We start from the raw sequence: 26109 nt of genomic DNA on the forward strand, positions 1-26109 counted from the left end.
TCAAATGCTTTGATTATATATGCATTAAAAAAACTAAAATTGCTTCTTATGTCTCGTTTTCAATAATTGTAATAATCATCATTTTACTTATTTGCAATGTAAATAATCAACTTTTATTTGTTATATTTTCTCATTTTTCATATATGCTCATGTAATTATCATGTATATATTGTATCGTTCCATCGTATTATCCTCTATCACTGGGGGGGGGGTACTCTGTAGCATCTGTCAACCCCAGTGTGAGCAATCATTTTTATGTGAGTTTCATGTGGTAACAGATGGAACGAAGGCGAACAAAGTGAGCGGTGAATGAAACGTTACGGTGTTTACCTTCTGATTATGGAATTACTCATTTAAATAATTACCAAAACACTTAAAGCTCAGGCTACTCTTTTAAGCTTATTATTAATTTGTATTCAGTTAAATTCACTTGTACACTTTATTTGGAATATCCTTTTCTTTTACTTATTGACAAAAAGTCATCTGAGAGAAATCGCATTTTGAGTTTGAAACCTCAAATTCCACTTTCGCTATTTAAGTAACTTGGCAATGAAAACCAACACAATTTAAACAATCAGGATCTTTTTCAAAAAAATTTTGTACCTGATTAAAATTTGATAACAGTGTAAAGAAAAAATTGTTGCATGATGAAAAACGTGAAAGTATTTGTATTTTGAAGTATCCGTTTCTTAATAACCAAGTGAAAATGAGTTCAGATGCGATAATCTTTAAGTTTTTAGCTTAGTGTGTGTGATGATATGTCTTAATATAATTTAAATCTTAATTAATTTCCCAATTTTTATCCTAATTTCCTAATATTTTTTAAAATTTTCTATCCTTTTTTTTTCCTACCTTGTTCCTGATCCAATTCCCAGTTTTTTTATTTAATTTATTTAACACGTGCTCTGTAAACCGGCTGAATTCTGCAGGCTCTCAAGCTCTGAGCGAAGGGATAAAAATCCTTAATGTTTACAACATTTTTTAAAGGTACCTAAATTTCCCTTTCCTAAAACTATACTTGTCAAAGAAATTCCCTATCAAAATCTCATTGTAAAACTACTGAAGGGAAAAATTTTCTGCTCTTCTGACTTGTAGATTGACGTATTTCTTAACACTTTTCTTTGTACATAAATTATGCCTCCCGTGTTGAAGTATTTTCTAATCATAGGGACTCGTATTATTTAAATTTATAAATTTTATTCTATGACTTTTGACTTCTCTAACCTATATATAATTTAAATTTCCGTAATCGGTGAAAATGTACCCTAATTTAGGACGTAAATATTAAAAACTGGTTATTTTGGAAATAACTAAATGTCCTAGATCATTTAAAGATAGAAAAATAATTCAAATTTAAACGCATTGTCACCCTATTGTATAACTTGTGCTATGAAAGCTTTTCGGTAGCTGTAATCTGGGTATCCATACTGCTTTTTGATTTTAAGTCTTGATACTTTGTAGGAATCTCTCATCATTTTGATTTTCTTCCTTCATATTTTATATTCTTAGTCTCAACTTTTTCTTGAAATTAAGGTTTGATATGATGCTATATTATGTTTCGAACATGTTGAGGAAAAAGATAAAAAAAAAATCACATTAATTTATAATTCAGAATTTTAAAACCCTTTCGTAGTAGTTATTGCCCAAGCGATAACTAAATACCTGCAAAATTTGAAAGCTATAGATCTCATGATATGCCTTGTGGAGCTACTTGCACTATTTTCACATCGCGCATGATGTAGCACGCAATACACTAATAATATGAAATTATATACAGATAATCTTTCTACATTATCATGCTTCACTGTTCAATATCGCTACAGATTAGAATTTATTATTGTCTTACTATATTTCCACATTTAGCCTCTTAATGCTCTGCTTTTGTGATGAATTTATGTTTAGCTTACTTTAAAAAAATGCGATATTTTGATTCAACGAATATCAGTCCTATACCAGAATTTTTTCATCAATATAAACAATATTTACTCTTCATTATAAATATTACTAACTATACATTTATATGTATAAAATTTATTTTAATAAAAAAAGGAATACTAATAAAAGAGGTTTTTTTTAATTTAAAAACTAAGTATTTATTTGTATTTTTAACCACATTATTTAGATGTAAATCCTTTTACCTTTCCTCTATTTTTTTTATATTTAGTTAGTAAAAATTTCCGAAATTGGAATTTGGAGTGTTTCTATGAAAAACAAACTTTCAAATAAATATTTTGATTACTTTTCCTTAGGAAGGACATCTAACTCACATTTGTCTTTTTTTACGTGCTGTAAATTATCTCTAATTTTCATTCATAATGAAAACTAAACGATCGATTCATTGTAGATTTCATTGTCCCCATATTGACTGCTCACTATGTTGGAAAATTTTTTTTACGTAATGCTAGTTTGATGACTCATTATGACATTATGCTTATAAATACATTTAACTCTTTGTGTCTATCTATATATAGAAATGGTCTAATTTTTAGATGCACAAAACATTTTAACTGTGTATATTTACGAAGAAACGCTTTTTTATTATTATTTTTGCTTATGATATAGAATGTACAGACGTTTAGGGGCTGTGCCGATTTTCGATTTATCGAAAAAAAAATCGATATTTTTTAAAAATTGATTTTTGATACCAATTTTTTAAAACTATCGATATATCGAAATCATGATCATGAATTATTGTTCACGATAACTCGTGATACAGAAAATCAATATTAACAATTAATTTGCATTTTCGATTTTGTTTTCGTTATGGGTTAGTGTTTATTTTTGTTGCTCTTTGTTCTTATTGTTCTTCTTGCAGAATTTTTGTTAATATTTCTATAAATACTGTCATATTCTAATATATAAAATTACTTGTTTTAAACGCAGTGTTATAAATTGTAACATGCAGGCATTGATTTGGCACTGACACATTTTATTAAAGGTATTTTAGTAAAATTATTTTCTAACTATTTTTATTCAAAAGAAAACAAATATTTTTATTATATGAATTGAAACTTACTTTTATTTGGAATCGTTCTGATCAGTCAATATATTAAAAGACTCTATTTATAACTTATAATAGCTATAAGTAAATAATGATATCACGACATATCGAAAAATATCGATATGCGTTGGACGATATATCACAATGATTCCGCCATTGTCCAATCCTACACATGTTATTATGAAATCATTGTTATAAATAAAGTGTCATTAAAATTCCATTCTAACCCAGGATAAGACCTAATATAGGCCTATGTAATCTGTATTAAGTTTAACTTAGCACAATCAATCCATTTTCATTATGAATATGCGTGCGAAAAATGTAAAAACCTCATAGAGAGTCACGAGAAATAAAATTAGAATATATCTTAGGTCTAAAACGAATCGACTTTGATGAGATTCAGGGATGGATGAGGATGATTAAATCATAGTTATGTAATAGATAAGAATTTCTGAATTTATAACCCGAATAATGGGATAGTTTACCAAAATGTAGCAGGTGTGGAATCTCGTCTTTATTTGACCTCGATAAGTTGATAGAGGTCGACCTTGGATAGGCTATATATTTTTTTAAAAAAAGTCAGGTTGCCTTCGTTGCGATTACGGCATGAATTCTGCTTAGCATATTCTTTATCATGTTATGCAAACTCTTTCATTTGTAAATAATGATTTGTAGATTAAATCGTTCATTCAATTTATTGACTGCTGTGAACGTTTTTATACTTGTTCGAAGATATTTGACCGATAGGCGTTGCCAAAACATTGTATTCGTGTTTTGCCAACACAAAGCATTGGCGTAGCAACGCGAATATGCCACTTTAAATAAAATATTTGTGTAATTTTATATTCACTACTTTCCATTGAAAATAGCATATTGAAAAGAAAAAAAAACTTTGGGTGTTTTAATAAAATTTCACCAAGGTTATACAAAAAGAAAAAAAATTCGCTATAGTTTAATTTTAAATAATAATAACTAATGCATAATTACACATTCTGAATTTTAAATAAAAGTTGTTTGACAATAGTTGTTATTATTTTCAATACTCAGAGTTCATTTCGCTTTACATAGTCATAGATGCGTTGATTTAGTTATAACAATTGCCTTTTCTAAAACAACACTAGAGCCATTTTGGGATGGAACTCATCATTTTGAATTGCGATCAGATGACGAGGTCGATACATGAGGTGGACCTTCCCCTCTTCAAATAGCGAGTGTTCATTGGCCTCCACCGATTTAATGTGTACTAGACCGGCTTACCCGGTGGATTTCAATATATTTTGTCTCGATCCTAGAACCACTTTTGAAATGGAAACCTTACAATCAAGCCACCGCTGACCACCATGACATGCAAAACTTTGTCCATACGAAATGTCTTTGATAATAACATTTTAAGTGTGTGAATTCGAATAACGTGTTACAATCACAAAGAGTTGTCTTGATTCTACTTCAATGGTCGGGGTCGTCAGAATGGTAAATCGCCAAGAAAATTCCTAAAAATGGGTGCTTTGATAAATGCATCGCTTTTGTCCACTACGGCATCTATCATGAAACTACTGTTCGCAATGTCATTGTCGAATATCTGTCCAACATATATTATCAGAATGCCCAGCGTTTATAGCTTTTGTCAAAAGTCTTCCACTCCATTATCTTTCTTGATGAATAAGATGCTTCATGTCCACCTCTTTGCATTTTTAAAGACCATAAAGTTTTATCCATTTATTTGAATATTGATTACATCTTAGTTCTTTCGCATTATCCCTTTGACTACTGTTTTAAAATAATATAATTTTATCTATTGTTTGGCGCAACATGGTCAACAACATGGCTCTTCCTTCAGAAAACCCCAAACAAACATCATGAATCAAATCCTTACTCAAAGATATGAAATATCATCGGAATAGAGACAGTATTCCCATAACCTTATTGTTTCCACCATTAGAGCGAGAACCAATCGCTATATTGGAAGCTTCTGACAACCATAACTGAGTGGCACAATCCTTAAAAAGAGTATCCGAGCATTGCCCTTTATTTCGAAGCTAATGATCCCACATTAAAGCGGTAAATTTCTGTGGAAGTAGAAATATACTCTCTGTAAGTGCATAAAATATCTTGTAGTGAATAGCATATAAGCCAGTTAACAACTACGCTGCTCGAGCAATTGCTTTTGTATCATGGTCATGTTACTGGATTGCTAACCGCAAGGTACCTGGTTCTATCTTCGCGCATCACAATTCGACACATTGGTGATCTCGGACGATGAAACTTCAACCTTCGTACAGCTGTTGTGGCGCCATCTACCCGCAACCAAAGTCGCCAGACTCACTTGACGCAGCAACAGCATCAGCAACCACTCACCCACACACGCTCGCCATAACACTTGGCGCTACTCAAATGGGTACAGGCGCATTAGAATCCACAGCTAATACATCACCACACGTCATGTCGTTCGTCTCACCTCCGACACTGAAGGGAGAGTCTGTAGTGAATAATATATAAGCCAGTTAACAACTACGCAACCAGATGTATCGCTATTGTATCGTGGTCATGTTACTGGGCTGCGAACCACAAGGTCCCAGTTTCTATCCTCGCGCATCACAATCTCTTCATGTTCACGATCGTCTCTATAATTTGATCTATACGAACTCAATTTTCAAATTGCAACATCCGATTTCGAATACATATCTGAATTCTCTAGATTGAAATAGCTTAAATATATATAACATTTTGTAATTTAATTAATTGTAATTTTAATAAGCAATTGGAAATTTGAATTTCTAATGTTAAATGACAATTCTCGTTTTATTTCTACATATTATTTTAAATACTATTTTATTTCTAAATATAAGAAATCTTTGGCATTAATTCTTACTTTACATTAAAATGCTCAGGCAAATAGGACTAAAGATATGCATAAGATATGCGCAAGGTTGCGATAGTATCGAAAAATCAGAAATTTCAGGGAAAATTCGGGGAATTTTATCAATATAGAAAAATCAGGAAAAAGTTAAGAAAATTCATAAAAATATCTAAAAATCAGAATAAATTGCATGTTACAGCATTTCGTGCCACGCATGCGCGCGATCGGCGATTGCGCGTTATCATTTCTCTGCATCTGGAGCCTAATGTCGCCAAAACGATCACGCAACAGCAACCGAAGACAGTTTTCTTTCAATGGTATGGCGACATTTTGGAATTTCTTTATCATAAGAAAAATCATAAGGCTGGTGAATATTGCTAACAACAGCCCTAATTTCACTTTTTGAAAAAGAGAGAATACAAATACATTTTGATTCCCAACTCAAAATATTTCAGTGATGTCATATCTTTATTACGGGGGTCCGGGTCACATTAAATTTTTTTTTTGTTAATTAATTTAGAATTTTGAAATTTTTTGTACTGATAAACTATCTAACTAATAAACAAAATTACGACATAAAAGTTTTAAAGAATTTTTTAAATTTTTAAATTTAATTTTTTAAAGAAAAAATTGAGTCATTTTAAATCGCTGAAACTCAGAATATTCTTGGTCAATTTTCAAAATTTAAAAAAAAATTAAACGCAAATATATAAGCTTTAATTTTGATTCAGCAATTTAAAAATATTAATTCAATAAAAAATGAAAATATTTGAATGAAAATTTCTAAGATTCTAAGATACTTTAAAAAAAAAAAAAAAAAAAAAAAACGCCATATTTTTAAAGGTAAACATTTTTTCCAAATTTGCTGATTCAGAATTTTTAAAAAATGTTTAAAGAAGATATGTTCCAAATTTCACCCATTAATCTTTATTGGTTCTTGATTTATAATAAAAGCTGAATATAAGAAATCTTAGAAAAAAGACATCATGGTGAAAAACGAGTTTAAAGTTAATCAACAGACTATTTGAAGCTATCCTATGAAAAATAGGCATCAATTTGGCTAAAACAAATCCTCGCGCAGAAATTTCATTGGCTGTCTTATGAGTAGCGGATTTGTGTTTCAGCGCAAGGGCTCGATTAAAGAAGCACCTAGATTCAGGCCCAGCAGGACATGTTGCATGTTCTGGTTTAGAATCTATGTTGCACTCAGGCCTCTGTGCTTCTTTCCACAGAGTGTTACGCTCCTTTTTCTTTTCATCGTCTATTGGTGTACGTAGAGTATGACAGCAATTGACTGAATGCTAGATTTTCAAAACAACACAGTACAAAAATAATTAGATCTCCTGTTCTAATTAAGATAAAAACATGATTCAAACGTCATTTTAAGCAGGGAAAAAAACAGGTTTTTTTAAATAAGGAAAAATGCACAAAATGTGACGATTTTTGTGTCCCGGACTCCCTTAAAGATGATAATGTTGCTTTCTCGTGGCAACAATATTGTTGTGAGAAAATTTTAGATCAATAAAGATTTAATAAAGAAAAAACAAAAGTCTTTTGCTAAAAGAATTGTTTATGATAGCGTTGAAGCAACTAGTGAAATAAATAATTTTAAAATGTACAAACTATTGACTTTAAGTGTGAAGAATTCCTGAGACATATGAAGAGCATTAAAAAAAAAAGAAAAGAAGAGAAGAAATGATGCGAAAATTTTAAAGGAGAAAAGAGAAGCAATGTATCAGCTCAAAAAAATAAAAGCAAAAAAAAAAAAAAATCTTGAGGCAGCGTAAAAAGAGACTTTTAAGAGATAAGGAAGAAGTTGAAAATCACAAAATTTTACTAAAATATGGTTTTAAAACTTTTTAATTCATTTAAAATAGGGCTGATTATTTTAAACTAAATATTTTTATTAATACTATAATAATTGATATTTTAATTTTGAAATTATTAATTGCTGTTATTTGTATTTTTTTGCATTTTTATTGTAATAGATAAGCATTTCTTATTTGTTGGTTGAATTATTATTTATTTTATAAATAGCATTTTACACTTTGTATTATTTGTAATAAAAATGAGTTATGTTTTTATAAATGAATTTATTTATTTACTAGCCGCCTTTGGCGACCAGCCGGTTCGCCAATCTTAATGTTCGTTAAAATTTTAATAATTAAATATTTTATGCAATTCCAACTTTAATATATTCTTCAGCAAAATATTTTAAAACTTCAAATTTTCATAGTCATATAATTCACTCATAATATTATAAAGGCCTTCAGTCATAACGTAATATGTATCTCTCTAATTTTCTGTTACCCCTCGTAGAATGTATGCTTTAAATTAAAGTGTAAATGATTAATCTGCAATTAATATCATAATATTTTTTACTGAAACAAAACATTTTTTTAATAATATGATTACTGATAATAGAGTCACTGAGCGTTTAAACTTTATGGGCACTAAAGAATATCTTTCTTAATTTATGTAATATCTCAAGAATTTGTCAACAAAATTTTCTCAGATTCATCATGAACAGATCGATTCATTAACAATGTTTCATTTTAAATGCATCAAACACTAAGAAAATAAAATGAATCCTTTAAAATAATCGGTCTAAAACAGGTTTAAAAAAAACTACTTAAAAAACGATGTACTTAAAACTATAAGCATATACAAAATATATATAACTAACATAAATACAATTTACTTACAAAAGCATACAACTAACCTAAAAGTTATTTAAATCGTCCGTTGATAATGGTTGCCATGCCAACAATCAGAACACAGTGCGCATGCGTGAATTGTCTTCGCCTTTTACGGTAACGCAAATGCGTGAATTTTTCTACGCCAGTTGGGGTAACGCTATGCAGATTAGACATTTTTAATTTCCTTTATTCTGTGTTATTTTAATTCAAAAGTACTTCAGAATGAATCTGAAACATGGATTAATTAACAATGTTTAATTTTAAATGCATGAAACATTAAGAAAATAAACAGAATCGTTTGAAATAATCCGCCGAAAAATGTTAACCCTAGCCTCATCACTGTTGGGAGAAAAAAATACTGAAGCCTTACTCATTTGGCGGTGGGGAAAATGGAAGTTTTTTTTGGCGGGAAAGTTAGTTTTTAATTAATAATTAAAATTCTAATTATAAATTCAAAAAAGGGACCCCAGGTGCACATTCCCGACCTCTAAGGTATACATGTACCAAATTTGGTAGCTGTATGTCAAATGACCTGGCCTGTAGAGCGCCAACACACACACACACACATTGAGCTTTATTATAAGTATAGATATAGATATAGATATAGATGAAAACATAAGTTTTTGATTAGAAAAAGTAATTTCTTATGGTTTTTTTTTTAAAAGATTAAAAGTAGTATTTTAAAGTTTCTTTTATTTAGATCTTTGCTAAAATATGCATTATTAGGTGGATTATAACCATACTATTTTTATATTTAATCTATAACAGGTAATTCTGATACTTATGCCAAAAGCACTAATTAATTATTGAAATTAATGAATTATTATTGTAAAATGGTGAACAAATATAGCATTAAATTTTATCGTTAAAAAAATTTAGCTTGTGCTGGATGTATTTAGAATTATTGTGCAGTTTTAGAAGCGAAGTATTTTATTAAAATTTCCAGTATTTTTTCCTTATAAAAATGTACTATGCTGTTTTAATAATTTTTTTAGAATGTTCATTTCATTTTTAAAAAGTAAAATTTCACGGAAATATGTATTTTTCATATTAAATAACTAATAAAACTATTTTTATTAATGTGTATTATACATGTACAGTGATTTTGAATAGAGTGAAAGCCAAGAAACGAATATAAATATCAGCTTATGTCAGGGAAATGTTGCAAGTTTGGTCAGATTTGCTTTTTCATAGTTTCTATAGCCACCCTGTTAAAATAAGAAAGTATATTTTTCATTTTTACTATTTTTTTTAATTTATAAGTTAAATTTTTTGAATAAAAACTCATAAAATTTTTGATGTTAATCGAAAAAGCAAAGCCTTAAACATCATTGTTCCATATTTTGTCTATTTTCATCAAATGGTTTTTTTCAGATATGTAGAAATAACAAAAAGATTTCTGAACAGCATAATTTTTGCATTTTAGGGGGAGGTATCTCATTTTTACAAAATATTTTTTGGCAGAAATAAATAAATAAATAAAACGTTAAAACAGAAGGGAAAGCAAAGCATGTCTTTCACCGTTATTTAGATTGAGGTAATTTGGTTTTCTTTTTAAAATAATTGCTAAAATGAGGGGGGGGGGCTCGATGCATGTAGCATGTTCTACTCGAGTTATCCTTCACAAGAAATTTTATTTGTATAAATAGGACCCGATTACAGTTGAAGAAATTAAACTTTTTCGATATTAATTATTATAAATTAGACAGAGACTTTTAAATAATATAAAAAAACACATTCATACATCAAGAAATAAATGAATAAATAAAACTTTATCGAATAAAACCCAAAAACATGTCCAACATTGTGCGGTGTCACTAGACTTTAAAAAAAAAAACTATAATTTTTTTTAGAAAAAAAAAGAGTTTATATTTTATTTAATACATTTTCTGGTAAAAATTACTGTGTTTTTTTTTAATTCTTTAAAATGAATTAAAATATCGTTTGTTGTAAACTTGCACGTAAAAATCAATAGTATAATGTTTTTTGTCCTTAAATTATAAAGGAATGCTAAATAATCATCTTTATTTTTCAGCTATTCCAAAATCTTTTAATTTAGGACAATTTTATTAATATTAATTGCTAAAGTTATCCAAAAGTTTTGATTATTTTGAATAATATGTTACGGAATTTTCTTATATATAATTTACTTGCAATAAATTATACAAATAAAAGCATGGATTCGATTTCTTATTTAGTCCTGTTTCAAGGTTCAAATGTTGTGCATAAATAAAATTCATTAATTTTTTTTAAGTACAGTAAAGTTACTGTATTACCGTCTGAAATAAAAAAAAATATTAATAGAATTATCTGTTTTTCCGTGGCCGTGGTGGCCTGGTGGTAAGGTCTCGGCTTGTGAGCCGTAAGGTTTCAGGTTCGAGACCCGATTTCCCCGAAGAAACGTCGTGTAAGGAGGTCTGTTGCACCTTAAATCCGTCATGCCAAACATCTTCCCGCTGGTGGAATAGCATATATACTAATGGGTAGGGTTCCACTTGTGGTGTAGTGTGGCGTGGAGAGAGGGGCACCAGCTCAGGTGTCATCCTCGTCATCTGACCGTGGTTCAAAATTATGAGATCCGTCCCAAAATAACCCTAGTGCTGCTTTACAAAGGGACATTAATATAACTAAACCGAATACGCTGTATGTTCTACATCCCATACTAACCCTCCTTCTATTTTCTGCACTCATCTCCCGTTTATGATCAATTTTTCTATTCATCCGTCCTCCTGTTTGTAACCGCTATAGAATCAGTCTGATACATTTTGAAAGAATATATTTGAAAACATTTGATTACAATATAAATCATTACACTATTTGATTCCATATGTTTTATTCTCTCTCTCTCTCTTTCAGTTTAACCAGAAGTCGCTGGATGTGCTTATCCACGTTCCGCCATCCCATGAAGGAATACCCTCCTCTGTGCACACAAGTGGAACCCTACCTCCTTCCGCTGGCAGAGGAGGATGAAGACGAGGATAAGATACTCAAGTTCGAGCTGGACACGGTGGACGGATCCTCCACCATCCATAGCAATGTGAGTACTTGTTGATGCATGTTCATTAGTTTAATTTCTTACTAAACACCTTCATTCGATACACTTATTATCAATTACTGTGTCTATCTATCGATTACTAAGGAGCCGCAGTGGCCTGGTGGTAAGGTCTCGGCTTCGGAACTTCTGTTGCACTTTAAATCCGTCGTGACCAAACGTCCTCTCGCTGGTATAGTGTGTGTGGAGAGAGCGGTGCCAGCTCAGGTGTCGTCCTCGTCATCTGACCTCGGTTCAATATTACTAGGTCCGTCCCAAAATAGCCCTAGTGTTGCTTCAAATGGGACGTTAATATAACCAAACCAAACTATCGGTTACTAATACAGTAGTGCATTGTTCATATAACCTTCTAGGAACTGATACAAAACGATTTATAAATGACAGAACATTTAATCGGAATTTTTCAAATAGCCTTGATTAATTTGAAATTTAATGGTATGAATACAAATTCGTTTAAAAGTAACACGTTTTTGAAATGGTATTAGTATAATATTACACAGTATTCAAAACAATCAATAAATTTTAAAAATAAACATTTATTATAAAAGTGGGAAAGATCATACTTATGATGATAACTTTGAGTGCTAAATAATTATGACTTTGTATATTTATGTGTATGCAAATAGGCTTAATAATATTAAGTGCAGCATTATGAATTAAATTAAGTTGAATGAATGGTCTTTTAACAAATAAAATAATTTCGAAGGTGCGTCTTTAAAGTTAGGTAGAATTCACCCTCAAATTTTTTTAATTATCGCTTATATTAGCACTAAACAATTTATTTTCTATAAATGCATGAATCGTGATTAGTTCTGAGATCAGAATACAAGTTATCCCTCTTACTAGAAAAGGAGAAATAATGATTGAGGCACACAAAGTCTGTGAATTTTAGAAAAGGAAAAAATGTTGTAAAACCTAAACTTTCTATCCTTTGCTTCGTGTAAACGAAATATTTTATCATGATGAATCGAAATTGATAAAACGGTATCTTAATAAACTTGATGTTGGCTTGGTTTGAGGATTTTGAAGCCACAAAATGCACGGGCAGAAAATTGGCGATTTATCGCTTTTGAGGCATTAATTGTTCGCTTTTAGGGTTGCTACAAAATAATAATGAAGGTTGCCATATTTGGCGACTTATCGCCAACAAAATGTTACAACTTGACGCGAATATCCGCCATGTACCCGATTCTCCTGTTTGGCTTATAAAGGGCAGGGTCGTACGAAGTTATCGCCCGAAGAAGCACAGAAAAGAAAATGGGAGTGAGTGAACGGGAAAGAACTAGAGGAAGTATTGAAAGTTATATATATATATATATATATATATATATAACATATTTTTGGTTTAAGTAGAATGCAGGTTCGAGAAGAGACTTGGTATTTTTAATTCAGTTTTATTCTCTCTCGGGAGGCAAACATGATTATTTACAAAAAGGCACAGCGCAGCACAAAAACAGAAGGCAAAAAGGGACGAACTAGGGTCGAAATGATCAGTAGTCTTATATAACATAGGGTTTCTGGCCAGGCGCCAATTGAATACACGTGTGACATTTGAAGGGTACAGAAGACATCACTTTCATTTGATACTTAGTACTGATGGCGCATTATTTTTAGAAAGGGATTAATTAGACCGAATGTGGAATTGGATCAAGAAATAAGAGAATATTTCAGAATGAAGTTACGATGGGCTATAAATTAAGATGAAGTTTTGGAAATTAATTTGGATTAAATTAAGAGTTTAAAATATCATTGCATATGTATATATATGGAAAAAAAACATAGTTTTCTGAATATTTAAGCATGCGTATTCTGACAATCACGTGATTGTTTCAAAGCGGTTTAAACTGGTTAATGACTTAAATTAATTAAGACATACAAAGACTTAAAAAAAATATTCTCGCATGATAACATAAAATTTTCGGTGTAAATTTCAATTTTTCCCATTTTTTTTTAAGTTTGAATAATTTAATAATTAATAAATAAAATTATTGAATATCTACATTTCTTTTACTTGAAAAAGGATTTTTTTGTTTAAAGAAATTTTGATTGAATTGGTTAAAAGAAGACTAGTATTAGTCGAAACTCCACTTTTATTGATGAATATATTCGAGAAATGCAGGTCTCCATTGAAAGTAAAACAACAACAGTATATCAATCTTCCATCATCGGTTCCATGCATGTTTTAAATTTGAATGTGAAGAAAATCAGTACATTTCCATTCGCATCGTAACTTAAATTTAAAATTAGTATTGCACTTCTCTCAGTGGTTCATTTTAATTAAATGATTTTAATTTTAAAATGTTTTTTTTCATTATTTTTCCTGCATTCCTTACAATCATATTTAAAAGCTTTTGGAGCATTTCTGTTTAAAAATAAAAATTACGCAGTGCTTGGTTAAAACATGTTTTTCCGGCATTTGTAATCACTGACAACTTCAGTTGATAGTACATAGAAACACTACGAACGACCACATCAACGAGAATAGTGTTTATAGTTACTGCAGGTTATATTGTTATGGAAAACGCTTCATAAAATTAATTATTATTACTTGTATTATTTGCTTTAAATACTGTTTCATTTTAAATAATAGTAATTAATCTCGTTTAATATATTTTTATTTTTCTTCATAATTAAATGGCAATTGTTTTTTAGTATCCAATAGTACATTAATTTCTTTTGTATAAGATTATGGAAAACGAGGCTAGTGCGAAATTAAACCGGAGAGACTTAAAAAAATTCGATTAAATTTTAAAACGCAGGCTTCGAGGTGCATTAAGTCCCCATTATGACTAAATGTATTCAAAATTTCATAGCTGAAACTGCGATATATTCATCTGAACACCGTTTAGACATACACGAAAATACATGTTTTTATAAATATCTAAGCACTTTTCTAAGCACTATATTTACGCACTTTTTTCTTTTGAAGCTGCAATAATTGCAAAACTGTGAATTGACTTCTTAATGTTCACAACCCATTTCGGCCTAGTCTGGCCTGAACCTGGATAGTTTTTTTAATGCAATTGCGCTTGGCAAGGCTGTGAATAATAATGACTGAAATAAGCAGATGCTTTAATCTCTGATTTACGTGATAAAAATGTTAGAAAAACGAAATATTTAAATTTCGTCACAGAATCTAAATTTATTCGGTATAATTTAGCTAAAAAATTATACATTCTTTTATAATAAACCATGGTGTAAAATGTTTGTCACCAAATATTTTTCTTTAGGCAATGAACATATTAAACTCCGTAGAAGTCAGCCCTTAGGTAATGCAAATTTCGACTGTTCCCAAACTTTTTTCTTAACAAAACCAGTTTTTTTTCCCTCCTTTGGTTAGAATATAATACGCAGTTTTTAAGTAAAAAGTTATTAGAATCTCAAACCATTTAATTTCAGATCACATCCTTGAAAGTTGGCTAATGTATCTGATGAAATTCGTAGAAATAATTTTAACTTTAAATTTAAAAGAATTTAGGAATATTTTTGGAATTAATAATAATTATGTAATTTAGAATTAAATGATACAAAAATTATACAATCTTCTAACACATTCTAAATAGTCAAAAAGAATACTAAAATCAGTGATCTGTGAGCCATTTAGCTAAAAAAAAAAAAAATCCTTGTAAATTAAATTAATTTTTTTAAATTATCCTTGTATCCTTGTAAATTAAATTAAAGTATAAAATTAAATTACCCTGAAAATACCACAAAAATATTTCAAGATCTTGGAGCTTTCAGGCCACCCTATTTTGTATATTTGATTATCCGAACAATGCTTTAAACTTGCATCCATTATATAACAGTTAGATCTGAAATGTTTTTTGCAGAACAAAGTTTCGAGCAGAACAGAATTATTTAAGAACAGTAATCTGTTCTGAGAACATTTCTGAGAGCGTTCTTTTATCAAATAGATCTGGTCACTATGATTTCAATGCTTTTGCTAATTTTGTTCCAAATATATTCCTTTTCAAAACATTATAAATAATGTGATGACATTGAAAAAGTTAGCCATTGAAGTATTTATAGCAGTCTTTTGACTAATAAGAGAAATGTTGGGCAACAAGAGGCATTGCAAAGTGCTGAATGAAGAGACAAATTAGTGCTAACGCTTTGTTGTTTGGTTCATCTCCAACTGTCAATTTAAAAGTATTTTTGGATTCGATGTCGTGTGTACAGTCTTTTCTTTGTTGTAGCATGATAAACTTTTCAATTGTTCTCTTTATTTGAAAGGAACATGAAAAGAAATTAAAAGAGAAATTTCAATATTTGAGGGGTGAATATTATGTGATTCCGTTGAATGTTTCGTTTTTCTTAATTGTCTTTTTCTCCTTTATGAATATAAAAGAAGAAGAAGAAATGACTTTGTGCTGTCAAAATATAAACACTACACACAACAAAAATATTTATAAATATTTAAAATATTAACAATATTTTGAAATGTGGTATTTCTTAATTAAGAAAAAGAATCTTTAAATTTTAAAAGAATAGTTTTTATATTGATTTTTATTAATAAAATACTTAGATATTTATTATTTATGCTTTATCCTGCGCATCCTATAAAAAATCGTTTTAATATGAAGCCAATATTATCTATGCTTCCCTTAAATCATCTATGTAATTTATTTTTATATTTCTTTTCTAAATTACATATATTTAACATGGTTCACAAATAAAATTTTACGACTTATAGAATTATATCGAATTTTGAATACCTTTTCTCGATTTTGTGATGAACTAGTTGAAAAGTTGTTGTAAAAAGATTTGAAATGCGCTCCTATCTCTTGTGAGCATACTAGTGCTGCCATCTGTTGGACTAAACATTTGTTTAAATTTCTCCAAAAATTTTGATTTTTTTTTTTAATACATACTGCATATTTAATTTTCCACCGTACCTGTAGAAACCTTTTGTATTTTTTTTAAATTATAAAATTTAATTTTTAAAGAACAAAATTCCACAAAATTTTAACTTTTAGATTGTTTTTTTAAGTTCATTAATTATACAATAATATCAAATTAAATAATATATATATTGTTATTTTTAATTTTTAATTTAATAATTTACCAGGAAAAATTTAAAAGAAATTATTATGACTTTCGCGTTACTCTTAAGTTAAATGAAGGCTATCCTTTCATTTTCATAAGATATAAAGAGAAATAAAAATGAACATGAACGGTAAGTCGATGTACTCTTCGAAATAAGCCCGTCCTCTTGCTTTATTCTTATATTTGAAATGTAGCAACTTGTATTAAAATACGATGCGAATGGTAAAAGATGCGAAATTGATTCTAAAATGGATTAAAGTAAAATATTTGTAAATATATGTAAATATTAAAATTATGCTTTTTATGAACTGAATAACATTAAAAAAATGTTTTCAATGAAAAATTATTTGAAAAAAAGATTTCATTACTACAGATTCGTCTTTTTTTAGTTTCTTATTTAATAAAAATTCCATTTATTTTGATTGATTTCAAGTAATGAATTATAAACAAATGTAAATAATAAGTTTTGTTTAAAGAGGAAAAAAATTCAAAACTAGTAAGCTCATAACCAAAAGGCTTGCTGAAGCTATTTTTGCTGCGGATAATAACTATACAAAAGAGCTGTTGATCTCAGATAGATATATTTATTTTAACAAAAACATAATATAAATTTTGCATTTAAAAAATTATATTTTATATATTAAATCTATTTATTAAAATAAAATTTGTGTTTCTTTTATTAAAATAAAATTCGTTTAACTAATACTGCCCGCGTTTTCATTTAATAATGAATTATGAAAAAAATTGATATCTACAGAAATTTCAAATTAAAAACATTTTCTGATGAATATTTGCTTTGCTTAGAATTTTTTAATTTAAAGCTCGCTTGCATATGTTCAAAATTCATCATCTGAATGAATCAAATGAAGTGACATATTTAGCAAAGAAATCGTTGCATATCGTTCGAAATTAAACTTCAATAGCACTCCAATTACTCTGATATATTGGGACCAAACCCGATCTGGTTAATGGAAAATTGAAAAGAAAGAAGTGGTACTTGTAAAGGGCAACAAAAGCTGAAATTTGCTTAAAATAAATTAATTTAATAATACTAAAAGCAATGTTGTTTGTATTTTGCGTCTTATATATTGTATTAAAATATTGCTGCTTGAATATATGAATCAAGTCGTTTGTTTTTCAAACTTTACACTCTTTTATTCGGAGAGATTTTGTTTGTGGTTCTATTCTTTTATCCCTCTCTAAATCACTGGAATGAGCGATTGCCTGAATAACTGAAGTTCGGATACATGGAGAAATTTTCTTCCCTCGGTGCTTATCGCCCCTCCCCCTTTTCTAACATCTAATCTCCTTCGGTTATTCACGTTTTTTCATCTTCATTATGGCTTTCTTATACGAGAAAATCCTCAATTTTTTTTAATATTTTTAGTGCCTAGCTAATACTAACATGCTGTAATGTAAAGATTTTTGTCGATTACTGCATTCGGGGCCGCGGTGGCCTGGTGGTAAAATCCCGGCTCCGCAACGGAAACATTCCATCAAAAAACCATCGTGTAAGCTGGTCTAGTGCATGCGTCAGGGTTAACACCCTCCCGCTGGTGAGAGAGGGGGATGCCAATTCAAGAGTCATCCCTGTCATTTAACCATGTCTCAAAATTACGAGGTCCTTCCCAAAATAAACCCAGTGTTGCCTTAAATCGGGACGTTAATATACCTAACCAAAACGATTACTACATTCAACTATTCTCTCATATTCAATTCTTTCCTGTCGAGCAATACCATTTGGAATCATTGGAGCTGTTTACTTTTATTATCTCTTATACCCATATCATTGTAATATATTCTTAGACGGCAATATGAAATGAATAATAAATATTTTTTAATTAATTACTTTGAATTATACTAATAAATTAATTAATCTCCATGAAATTAATGACTTTAATCTTGAAGTAAATCTACTTTTTTTTTTAATATATAATAATTTAAGCTTGAAAATCTTCCTCGTCGATATTCCTACCGATCGATATTCTCTTTTGCATGTTATTATTACCATGAATGAACTTTAAACACATCACGTCTCCTGCTTTCGAAAAAATAATGGTACCCTTTCCTATTTTGTTCTCCATTTCATCCTATCATATTCTATCTTGTTCTAGTATTTTCTGTAAAATCTATTCCCGTTAAGTCGCTTAACTAACGTAATCATTATTGCCCAATAACATCTAACTGTACAATGTTTTATGTTATGCTGTGACGTCAGAAGTTCATAGAGTATTCCAAAATAGAAATGGTGTCACGCCCCCTGATCGTAGACCAAAGAAACGAACTTTCTCCTCCTCCCAGGATAAGAAGATTTTTGTTTGAAGAAGAGTTGGGAGCTGACGTAAAGTGTCGGAGTGAAAGACATTGAAGTTTCCTCAGATCATTGAAGAAAAAAGGAGCTCACAGCTGGAAATGATGGTTCATTTAAAACTTATTTATTGTAAATAATTAAGTGTGTATGTAAATATATTAAAATCATGATAATGCAAATGAAAGTTGATGTAAATTAATCCCATTTAGTCATTGACTGGGATGTATTTAAATATCAACATCGCCAAGACATTATAATGGCGGGCTTCATTTGGCATGATTCATTGATTGTGCTGTGAAAAAGTGTTTTCTTTGTATATAATGTTCAATATAATTCAAATGTGAATTCTTGCATTGCATTTTAACTTACATATGCCACTTAATATATCTATAAATATGGAAAAAAAAGTTTTTTATCTTTGAATTATTCTCGATTATGTGCTATAATTTAATGTTTTATATTATCTTTATGTAGTATTATGCATACTTTTTCTGTGTTTTTATGGCTTAAAGGATTGAAATATAAATCAATTATTTGAGAGAAATAAAAAAAGAAAATTACGGAAGTGGTTTTCCCAAAAACTTTCTCTCATATTCCTTAATAAAAGTGCTGTTCCTCTTATCCCGCATATAGAAATTGTAAAAAAAAAAAAAAAAAGGTTAATAATTTTTTATGTGAGCTATAATTTAATATTTTATGCTATCCATGAGTAGTAGTACTATTATCTATGCTACCCATATGTTTCAGCGCGAATAAAACATAATTAAGTAATTTGATAGAAATACTAAGAAAAAAGTAGATTTTGTCTTCCTGAAAACGTTATCGCTGAAAACGTTACTCTTTAATAAAAGTGTCATCCTGCATTGCTGGTACAAAATTGTGGAGTTTGGATGAGGCCTCGAATGCCTTGCAATGCAGCCAATTGGCGAACAATCGTTACGAAATACAGATTTCTGGCGTAAACTAGCAAGCATTTTTATTGGATCTAACTGGTGATTTTGGCGATTAACTCCTTGCATGTTGTTAATACACAAGTATGTGAAAGTCGTAACATATTTTATATGCTTTGTTTTTAGGCCGATTAATATGAAAATTTGATACAGAATTGCAACTGTAGTCATAAGATCACATACCAAATATCACTTATTTAAGTTATTATGTTTTTGAGTTATCGCATTAACTTACATAAGAAAGTACAGATTGACAAACGTTAAGCCCTTAGAAAGATTCGTTCAAAATTTTGTAAAAATCTACATTTTAAAATGCTAAACTTGCGTACTAAATTTTTACTATATAGCTCTTTTCGTTTCACAGTTATAGAGTTCATTTACATTCTAACACCTAGAGTGATAGATTTTTTCTGAATGGATTTTGCTCAAAATTTGGTAGAAATGTACACATTTGTTGGGAAATCAATAAACAAAATTTCATCCGTCTTGCTCAAGGAGTTTTTTAGTTATTATGGAGATTTAAAGCTTGGAGATTCGTCAAAATCTCGAGTTCAAATTTCTTGATGATTGCAATATTTTCTAATAATATATATATTTTGTATATGAGTAATATATATAATTAAAAAGTTGCTTCATAGTTATTAACTTCTTCTTTAAATGCTTCACTTCAACCACACCCTCGGGTTTTTTAAAAATATGCAAATGTTTATGAGCTTACATATTTGGACATACAATATTTTAAAAAACGCTCAAAATAATTTACATGTCAGATCTTTGAATCAGGAGCTATCAAATTTGGCACGTAGTTACTTCTTGGGTTATATGTGCTTGTAAAGGACGGGATTTTCAAAATTTTAATTTGATTTTTAATTAAATAATAATCAAAATTTTAATATTTTTCTCATAATCATTTCGGCGCTTTATGAATTACTAGAATAATTTTTTATCCATTTTAAAATTCAAAATATTTAAAATAAAAATATCTTTTATAATGTTCGAAAAATTCAAAATATTTTCACGTACATTTTTAAATAAATTAATCTCCATATTTTCAGCAGTACTTTTCTATATTTAACTATTATCTGTATTAATTATATAAATAATATTTTACTGTAAATAATATTTTCATTATTTTAGAAATTACAATTATGATATCGATATAAAATGCGTTTTGGGGTGCACATTATCATGAAAAAAATATTTTATTAAAAGCATATAATAATATGTAATTATATGTAAATTAAAGGTGATGCTGGGAATGCATCAACGAAACGCAAATTTTAAAAATGTTATAAGAATAGATGCATCACTTTTAAACAAGGTTATGATACAATATTGATGGCTAAAGGTTCGAATTTCTTTAATTTTTTAAAACTAAAAATCTTCCAAACTTTAATGTGAATTACTTATTAATTTTTAATATTTTAATAATTTCCTTACTAAATAAAATAGAGCTGAAATGTTATAAAATTTTAAAAAATTAAAATACACTGCTTATAGATGTAGACAAAAAAGTAGATGATAATTTCTGAACATTTTAATAAAGCATGCAATTGAGTTTGCGAGTAACTTCTAACCATTGCAAAGCAGCTAAAATGAATATCAATTATGTGCAATCGCATCAATATTTGCGTGAGATAAACCACATTGCAAATATTTCATTTCATTCGAGACAGCTGTACGTGTTGATCATTTGCAAGAACGAGCGCTTGGCTTCAACGGATTGACGCAGCTGCGACATGTGTTTTCACTCTGACATTTTCGCAGATGTCTTCCGATTACCATCTTCATATTGACCAGAAATGGTTATGTTAACTGTGATGGATGATGGCCGATGGAATGCGGAAAATTTACTTGCATTTCCTCAAGATATTGACGAGATTAGGGAGGCATCTTTCTTTCTAACCGTTTTAGTAATATATTAGAGCAGGATGAACACCAAACATTTTTTTTTAATCATGCAACATCTTCAAGAGTCAATTTATTCTTTTTTATTATTCAATTATTTTTTATTCTTCAATTATTTCAACTTTCAATTGACTTCAAGAGTCAATTTTTTTCTTTACAAAAACTTTTTCATGAAAAAGTAAGATAATAAATCGATCAGTAATCATAAAAATAATAATGATAATAATAATAACCAGGTCATGTCTTCTTCGTAAATGAAAATAATAATGATATCGTGTATTTTCGGGAATGGTCTTCCTAAAACTTTCTCGCATACTCTCTAATAAACGTGCCATACCAGAGAACGCTTTGCAATGACACTGGCATACAATAGTTAAGAAATATTAACTTTTGGCGTGAACTTATCGTTTTTACTTCATCTATCGTGCCATCTTTTGGCAAGAATTTTGGCGATGAATCCCTGAGAGGCGGTTAATAGTACTTTAAAATCGATTGAAACAAGATTTGACTCAAAACTGCACTTGTAGTAACAAAATCTCATACCTAATTGGATATATTTAAGTCCTTGCGTTTTTGAAAGATAGCATAAACATATTTCTGAAAGTACGACCGTTAACCCGTTGTTGGGTTTGGCACAAATTTAACAGTTGTCTGCACTACAAGTGTTAAAACTGTGTACCGAATCTTATCTACCTAGCTCTCTTCGTCTTATAGTTTATCGTGTTAACTTATATTCGAACAGCCGGACTTCCTCTGAACAAACTCTACTGAAAATTTGATAGAAGTCTGCGAATTTGGTGTAAAGACAGTATACCAAATTTCAATTGTCTAGCTCAAATCTTTTTTGAGTTATCTTTGTCACAGATGGACAGACAGACAAATATTTTACAAAAATGTATTTTTCAAACTCATAAATCTAAAACGTGGGGACTCAAAATCTCGAGTTTGAACTTTTTTTAACAATCACTAAACTTTCTCTATACTAGTTATATGAAAAAGCAAACAGAAGAATCACCTTTGAGATTTTGATACATTTGGAAGCTTCAAGCTAGAAACACGTTTTATAATTGTGCTTGTCTATTGCTGCATTTGCTTGTGAAATGATAACTCAGAAATGCATTGAACTACACGTATGAAATTTGGTATGAGGTCTGTATGTTATGTTTGTAAATTTCAACACATTCTTAAGAACACATATTCTAAAGAAGTTTATATTTCGATGTATACATAAACACGATAACAAGCAAACAAAAACCATCAGAAATACCTAAATGGATAACATTTGACTTCAATATTTAATCAGAATTGTACGTTTGTATAAAAATTTAAGTTGAAACTTGCCAACAGGATGACCGTTTGTCCGTCTGTATATTCGTACTCACGTGAATTCAAAAATACAAAAATGTAGATGAAGAAAATTTGATATGCGGTCTTCTAACCAAAAATATAAATTTGTCTGAAATTTGGATTTTATCGAAAATGTAAAAATACGTACTGAGTTTTATTCATTATACTAAAAAGAAAAAAAAAATGCCATTTCATTGAAAGAATGAAAAGAAATAAAGAGAGACCTCCCCTTATTTGTTTGTTTGTATCTTGTCCGAGCCCCCAATTCAAAATACTTAGTATGGACTTGATCTTGCTGAAGATCCACAGTTTTCATGAAAGGAGATAATATCCATATTAAAAATATACGAGAAATTTTAAAGAAGGCCATTCCTACAGTTCTTTGCTTAAAAATTTTCACTGTGAGTCTCATGATAGATAAAGAGTTTATTTACTTTCAAAAAAAAAAGACTCCATTGTAGATATTTTACTATTGAAGAGTTTTACCACAATATTTTTTAATTATTACTTACTTAATATTTTTTTAATTGTTTTGTTTTTAGAATCCAGACAGTCCCTTGAATACCACGTTACTTCTATAACTTCATTTTACTCAGGTAAAATTCGAAAATTGAAAAATCTTGATAGAATACGATATCTTAGAATGCAATTATGTTCTGTCTCGATTTGCAAATTTGGCAAATTCCTACATGACGCACGTTTTGCTAAAATTATAAAAGTTTCTTTTGTAGAATTGTAGTAATGTAATTTTGTAGAATACCAGCAAAATTCAAGGCTTAATAGCATAAATAAAAAAAAGAGGAAATTAAACACATTAACTCTAGAACAGAGGGATTCCCTGCATATCGTGCTTGAGGATGTACGGCTGATCAGTTAGTTGAACATGAAAACAACATTGATGACGATGAAAAACATAGAAAATTGAGGAATTGCGAGGAATCCTCAGTTTGAGGATTTTCCAATTTTGAGGAATTCGAGTGAAAAATAAGTTGAAAAGAAGTTGATAAGTTGAAAAAGAAGTTGTGCAAATCCGAATACGCTGGATAGCAATTACAGAAAAAAGACAGAAACTCTGGATTAAGGCAACAAAATGTGTAATACCTGTTACAATCACAAATTTTCGAATGTACTTATCTTAAGCGTATGTCAATTGCAAGTATCTCTGTGACAATAATATTTGCCTTTATGTGATCTCATTGTGTGAAACCCATCTTTATGAAACTCCATTCCGAAGATAGCCACGAAGTTCAAAGATTGCGATGAAACTGGTCTTCTATTTAAATTGCTCAACATTGCTTTGAGTCATTATTATTTTCTGTCATATATTAATGTGAAATGGGTCACTGCTGTTTTCATTTGTTAGTATTGGTATTAATATCATTATAAAAAACGCAATTATAAATTATATAATGGAATTAATGGAAATTGTACAATTATTTCTTTCACTGTAATTAAATTATATAATAGAATTGTATTTTTATCGAAACTTCTTTTTTTTATTGTTAATACTCTGTATTTTATATTATTGTTTTATTTTCGTATTGAAACCCACCTTTTACTATTATTAGTTCTATTAACGAAAAAAGACAAAAATATTTAATGAAGCAAAAAAAAAAAAAATCTTAGAAGTGTTATTGAATTTTTTTTAATCGTTCAACACGTTTGCTAACTTTTGTCCTTAACATTATTTACAAAGATTACTTTGAACAAAAAGAGCTTATGGTGAGGCGATATAATTCTCAAAAAATCAGGGGGGGGGAGAAGAAATAAACCTAACCTAAACTAAATCAATCAAGATAAACCTAATCAAGGGGAAAAGAAGAAATAAAGTTTAGGAGTAGAAAATATTTTTAAAAAAAAGGCCTGAACTTAAATTTCAGTAGATGCTGAATTTCCTAAATAAATACGAACCTTCAATTCAAAAGAATCGTAAATTGACTTCTCGACCTTCTTTAACTTTTTAAATACAATGGCGTATCTTATTTCTGGCTTTATTGTTATTTCAGTCAATGAGTTTAAGATCATCTCAGATACTTATACGTTCTCAAGTGATTTTTCTCTATTGTATTAATCAGTGATTTGAGTTAATTACAGATTACAAGCTCTGAAATTTGATGCTCAAATAAGGCGAGTAGTTGTATGCAAATTGTTATACAACTAACTGTTTACCATACCTATGCATCACCATGTAGCGGAATCTGTGAAGATTTTTAACTAAGAATATTCAATCTAGAAAGAAAATATTTTACAAAAAAATATAGAAAAGTATATTTAATAAAATAGTTCAAAAGAAATTCTGAAGATAAAAATATCTTTAAAAAATACAAACCCATATTTAATGTTGATCATGAATGAAGCACTTTCAATTACGTTATTGTGCCATACTTTGCTTAAATTGAATTGAAAAAAATACATCTCTTGACCATAAAATTGTAATTGCATTATTTAAAGGTTTAATTTCAAACGTTACATCTCTAGCTTTTAAAAAAAATTAAACATTAGCTATCTTTTTCTTATAGAAACTGTCTTTTTTTATTATTATCATCATGGCCGCGGTGGCCTGGTGGTAAGGTCTCGGCTTCGGAACCGGAGGGTTTCAGGTTCGTGACCCGATTCCACCGAAGAACCGTCGTATAAGGGGGTCAGTTGCACGTTAAATCCGTCATGACCAAACGTCCTTCCGCTGGTGTGGTGTGGTGTGGTGTGGAGAGGGGTGTGCCGCTCAGGTGTCGTCCTCGTCATCTGACCGCGGTTCAAAATTACGAGGTCCGTCCCAAAATAGCCCTAGTGTTGCTTCAAACGGGACGTTAATATAACCAAACCAATTTATTGTTATTATCATGTAAGAACATGTTGTTGTTTTGAAGCTCGAAATAGCATAGGCAATTAATATTGAAGCTCGAAATCGTGTAGGCAATGAATAAAGCATAAATGGCAA

At 29.6% G+C, this 26109-nt stretch overlaps 1 protein-coding gene across 1 annotated transcript in view; it reads left to right on the top strand.

The window, feature by feature from the left end:
• LOC129955939 (5'-AMP-activated protein kinase subunit gamma-1-like) overlaps nucleotides 1–26109 on the top strand; it is a 509804-nt gene that overhangs the window by 70374 nt on the left and 413321 nt on the right. The window contains exon 2 of the mRNA XM_056068262.1: nucleotides 11414–11594. Coding sequence (XP_055924237.1) covers nucleotides 11433–11594 — 162 coding nt within the window. The 5' untranslated portion in view covers nucleotides 11414–11432. The remainder of the gene's footprint in view (nucleotides 1–11413; nucleotides 11595–26109) is intronic.

This window comes from Argiope bruennichi, chromosome 2 (genome assembly GCF_947563725.1).
Source record: "Argiope bruennichi chromosome 2, qqArgBrue1.1, whole genome shotgun sequence".
NCBI lineage: Eukaryota > Metazoa > Arthropoda > Arachnida > Araneae > Araneidae > Argiope > Argiope bruennichi.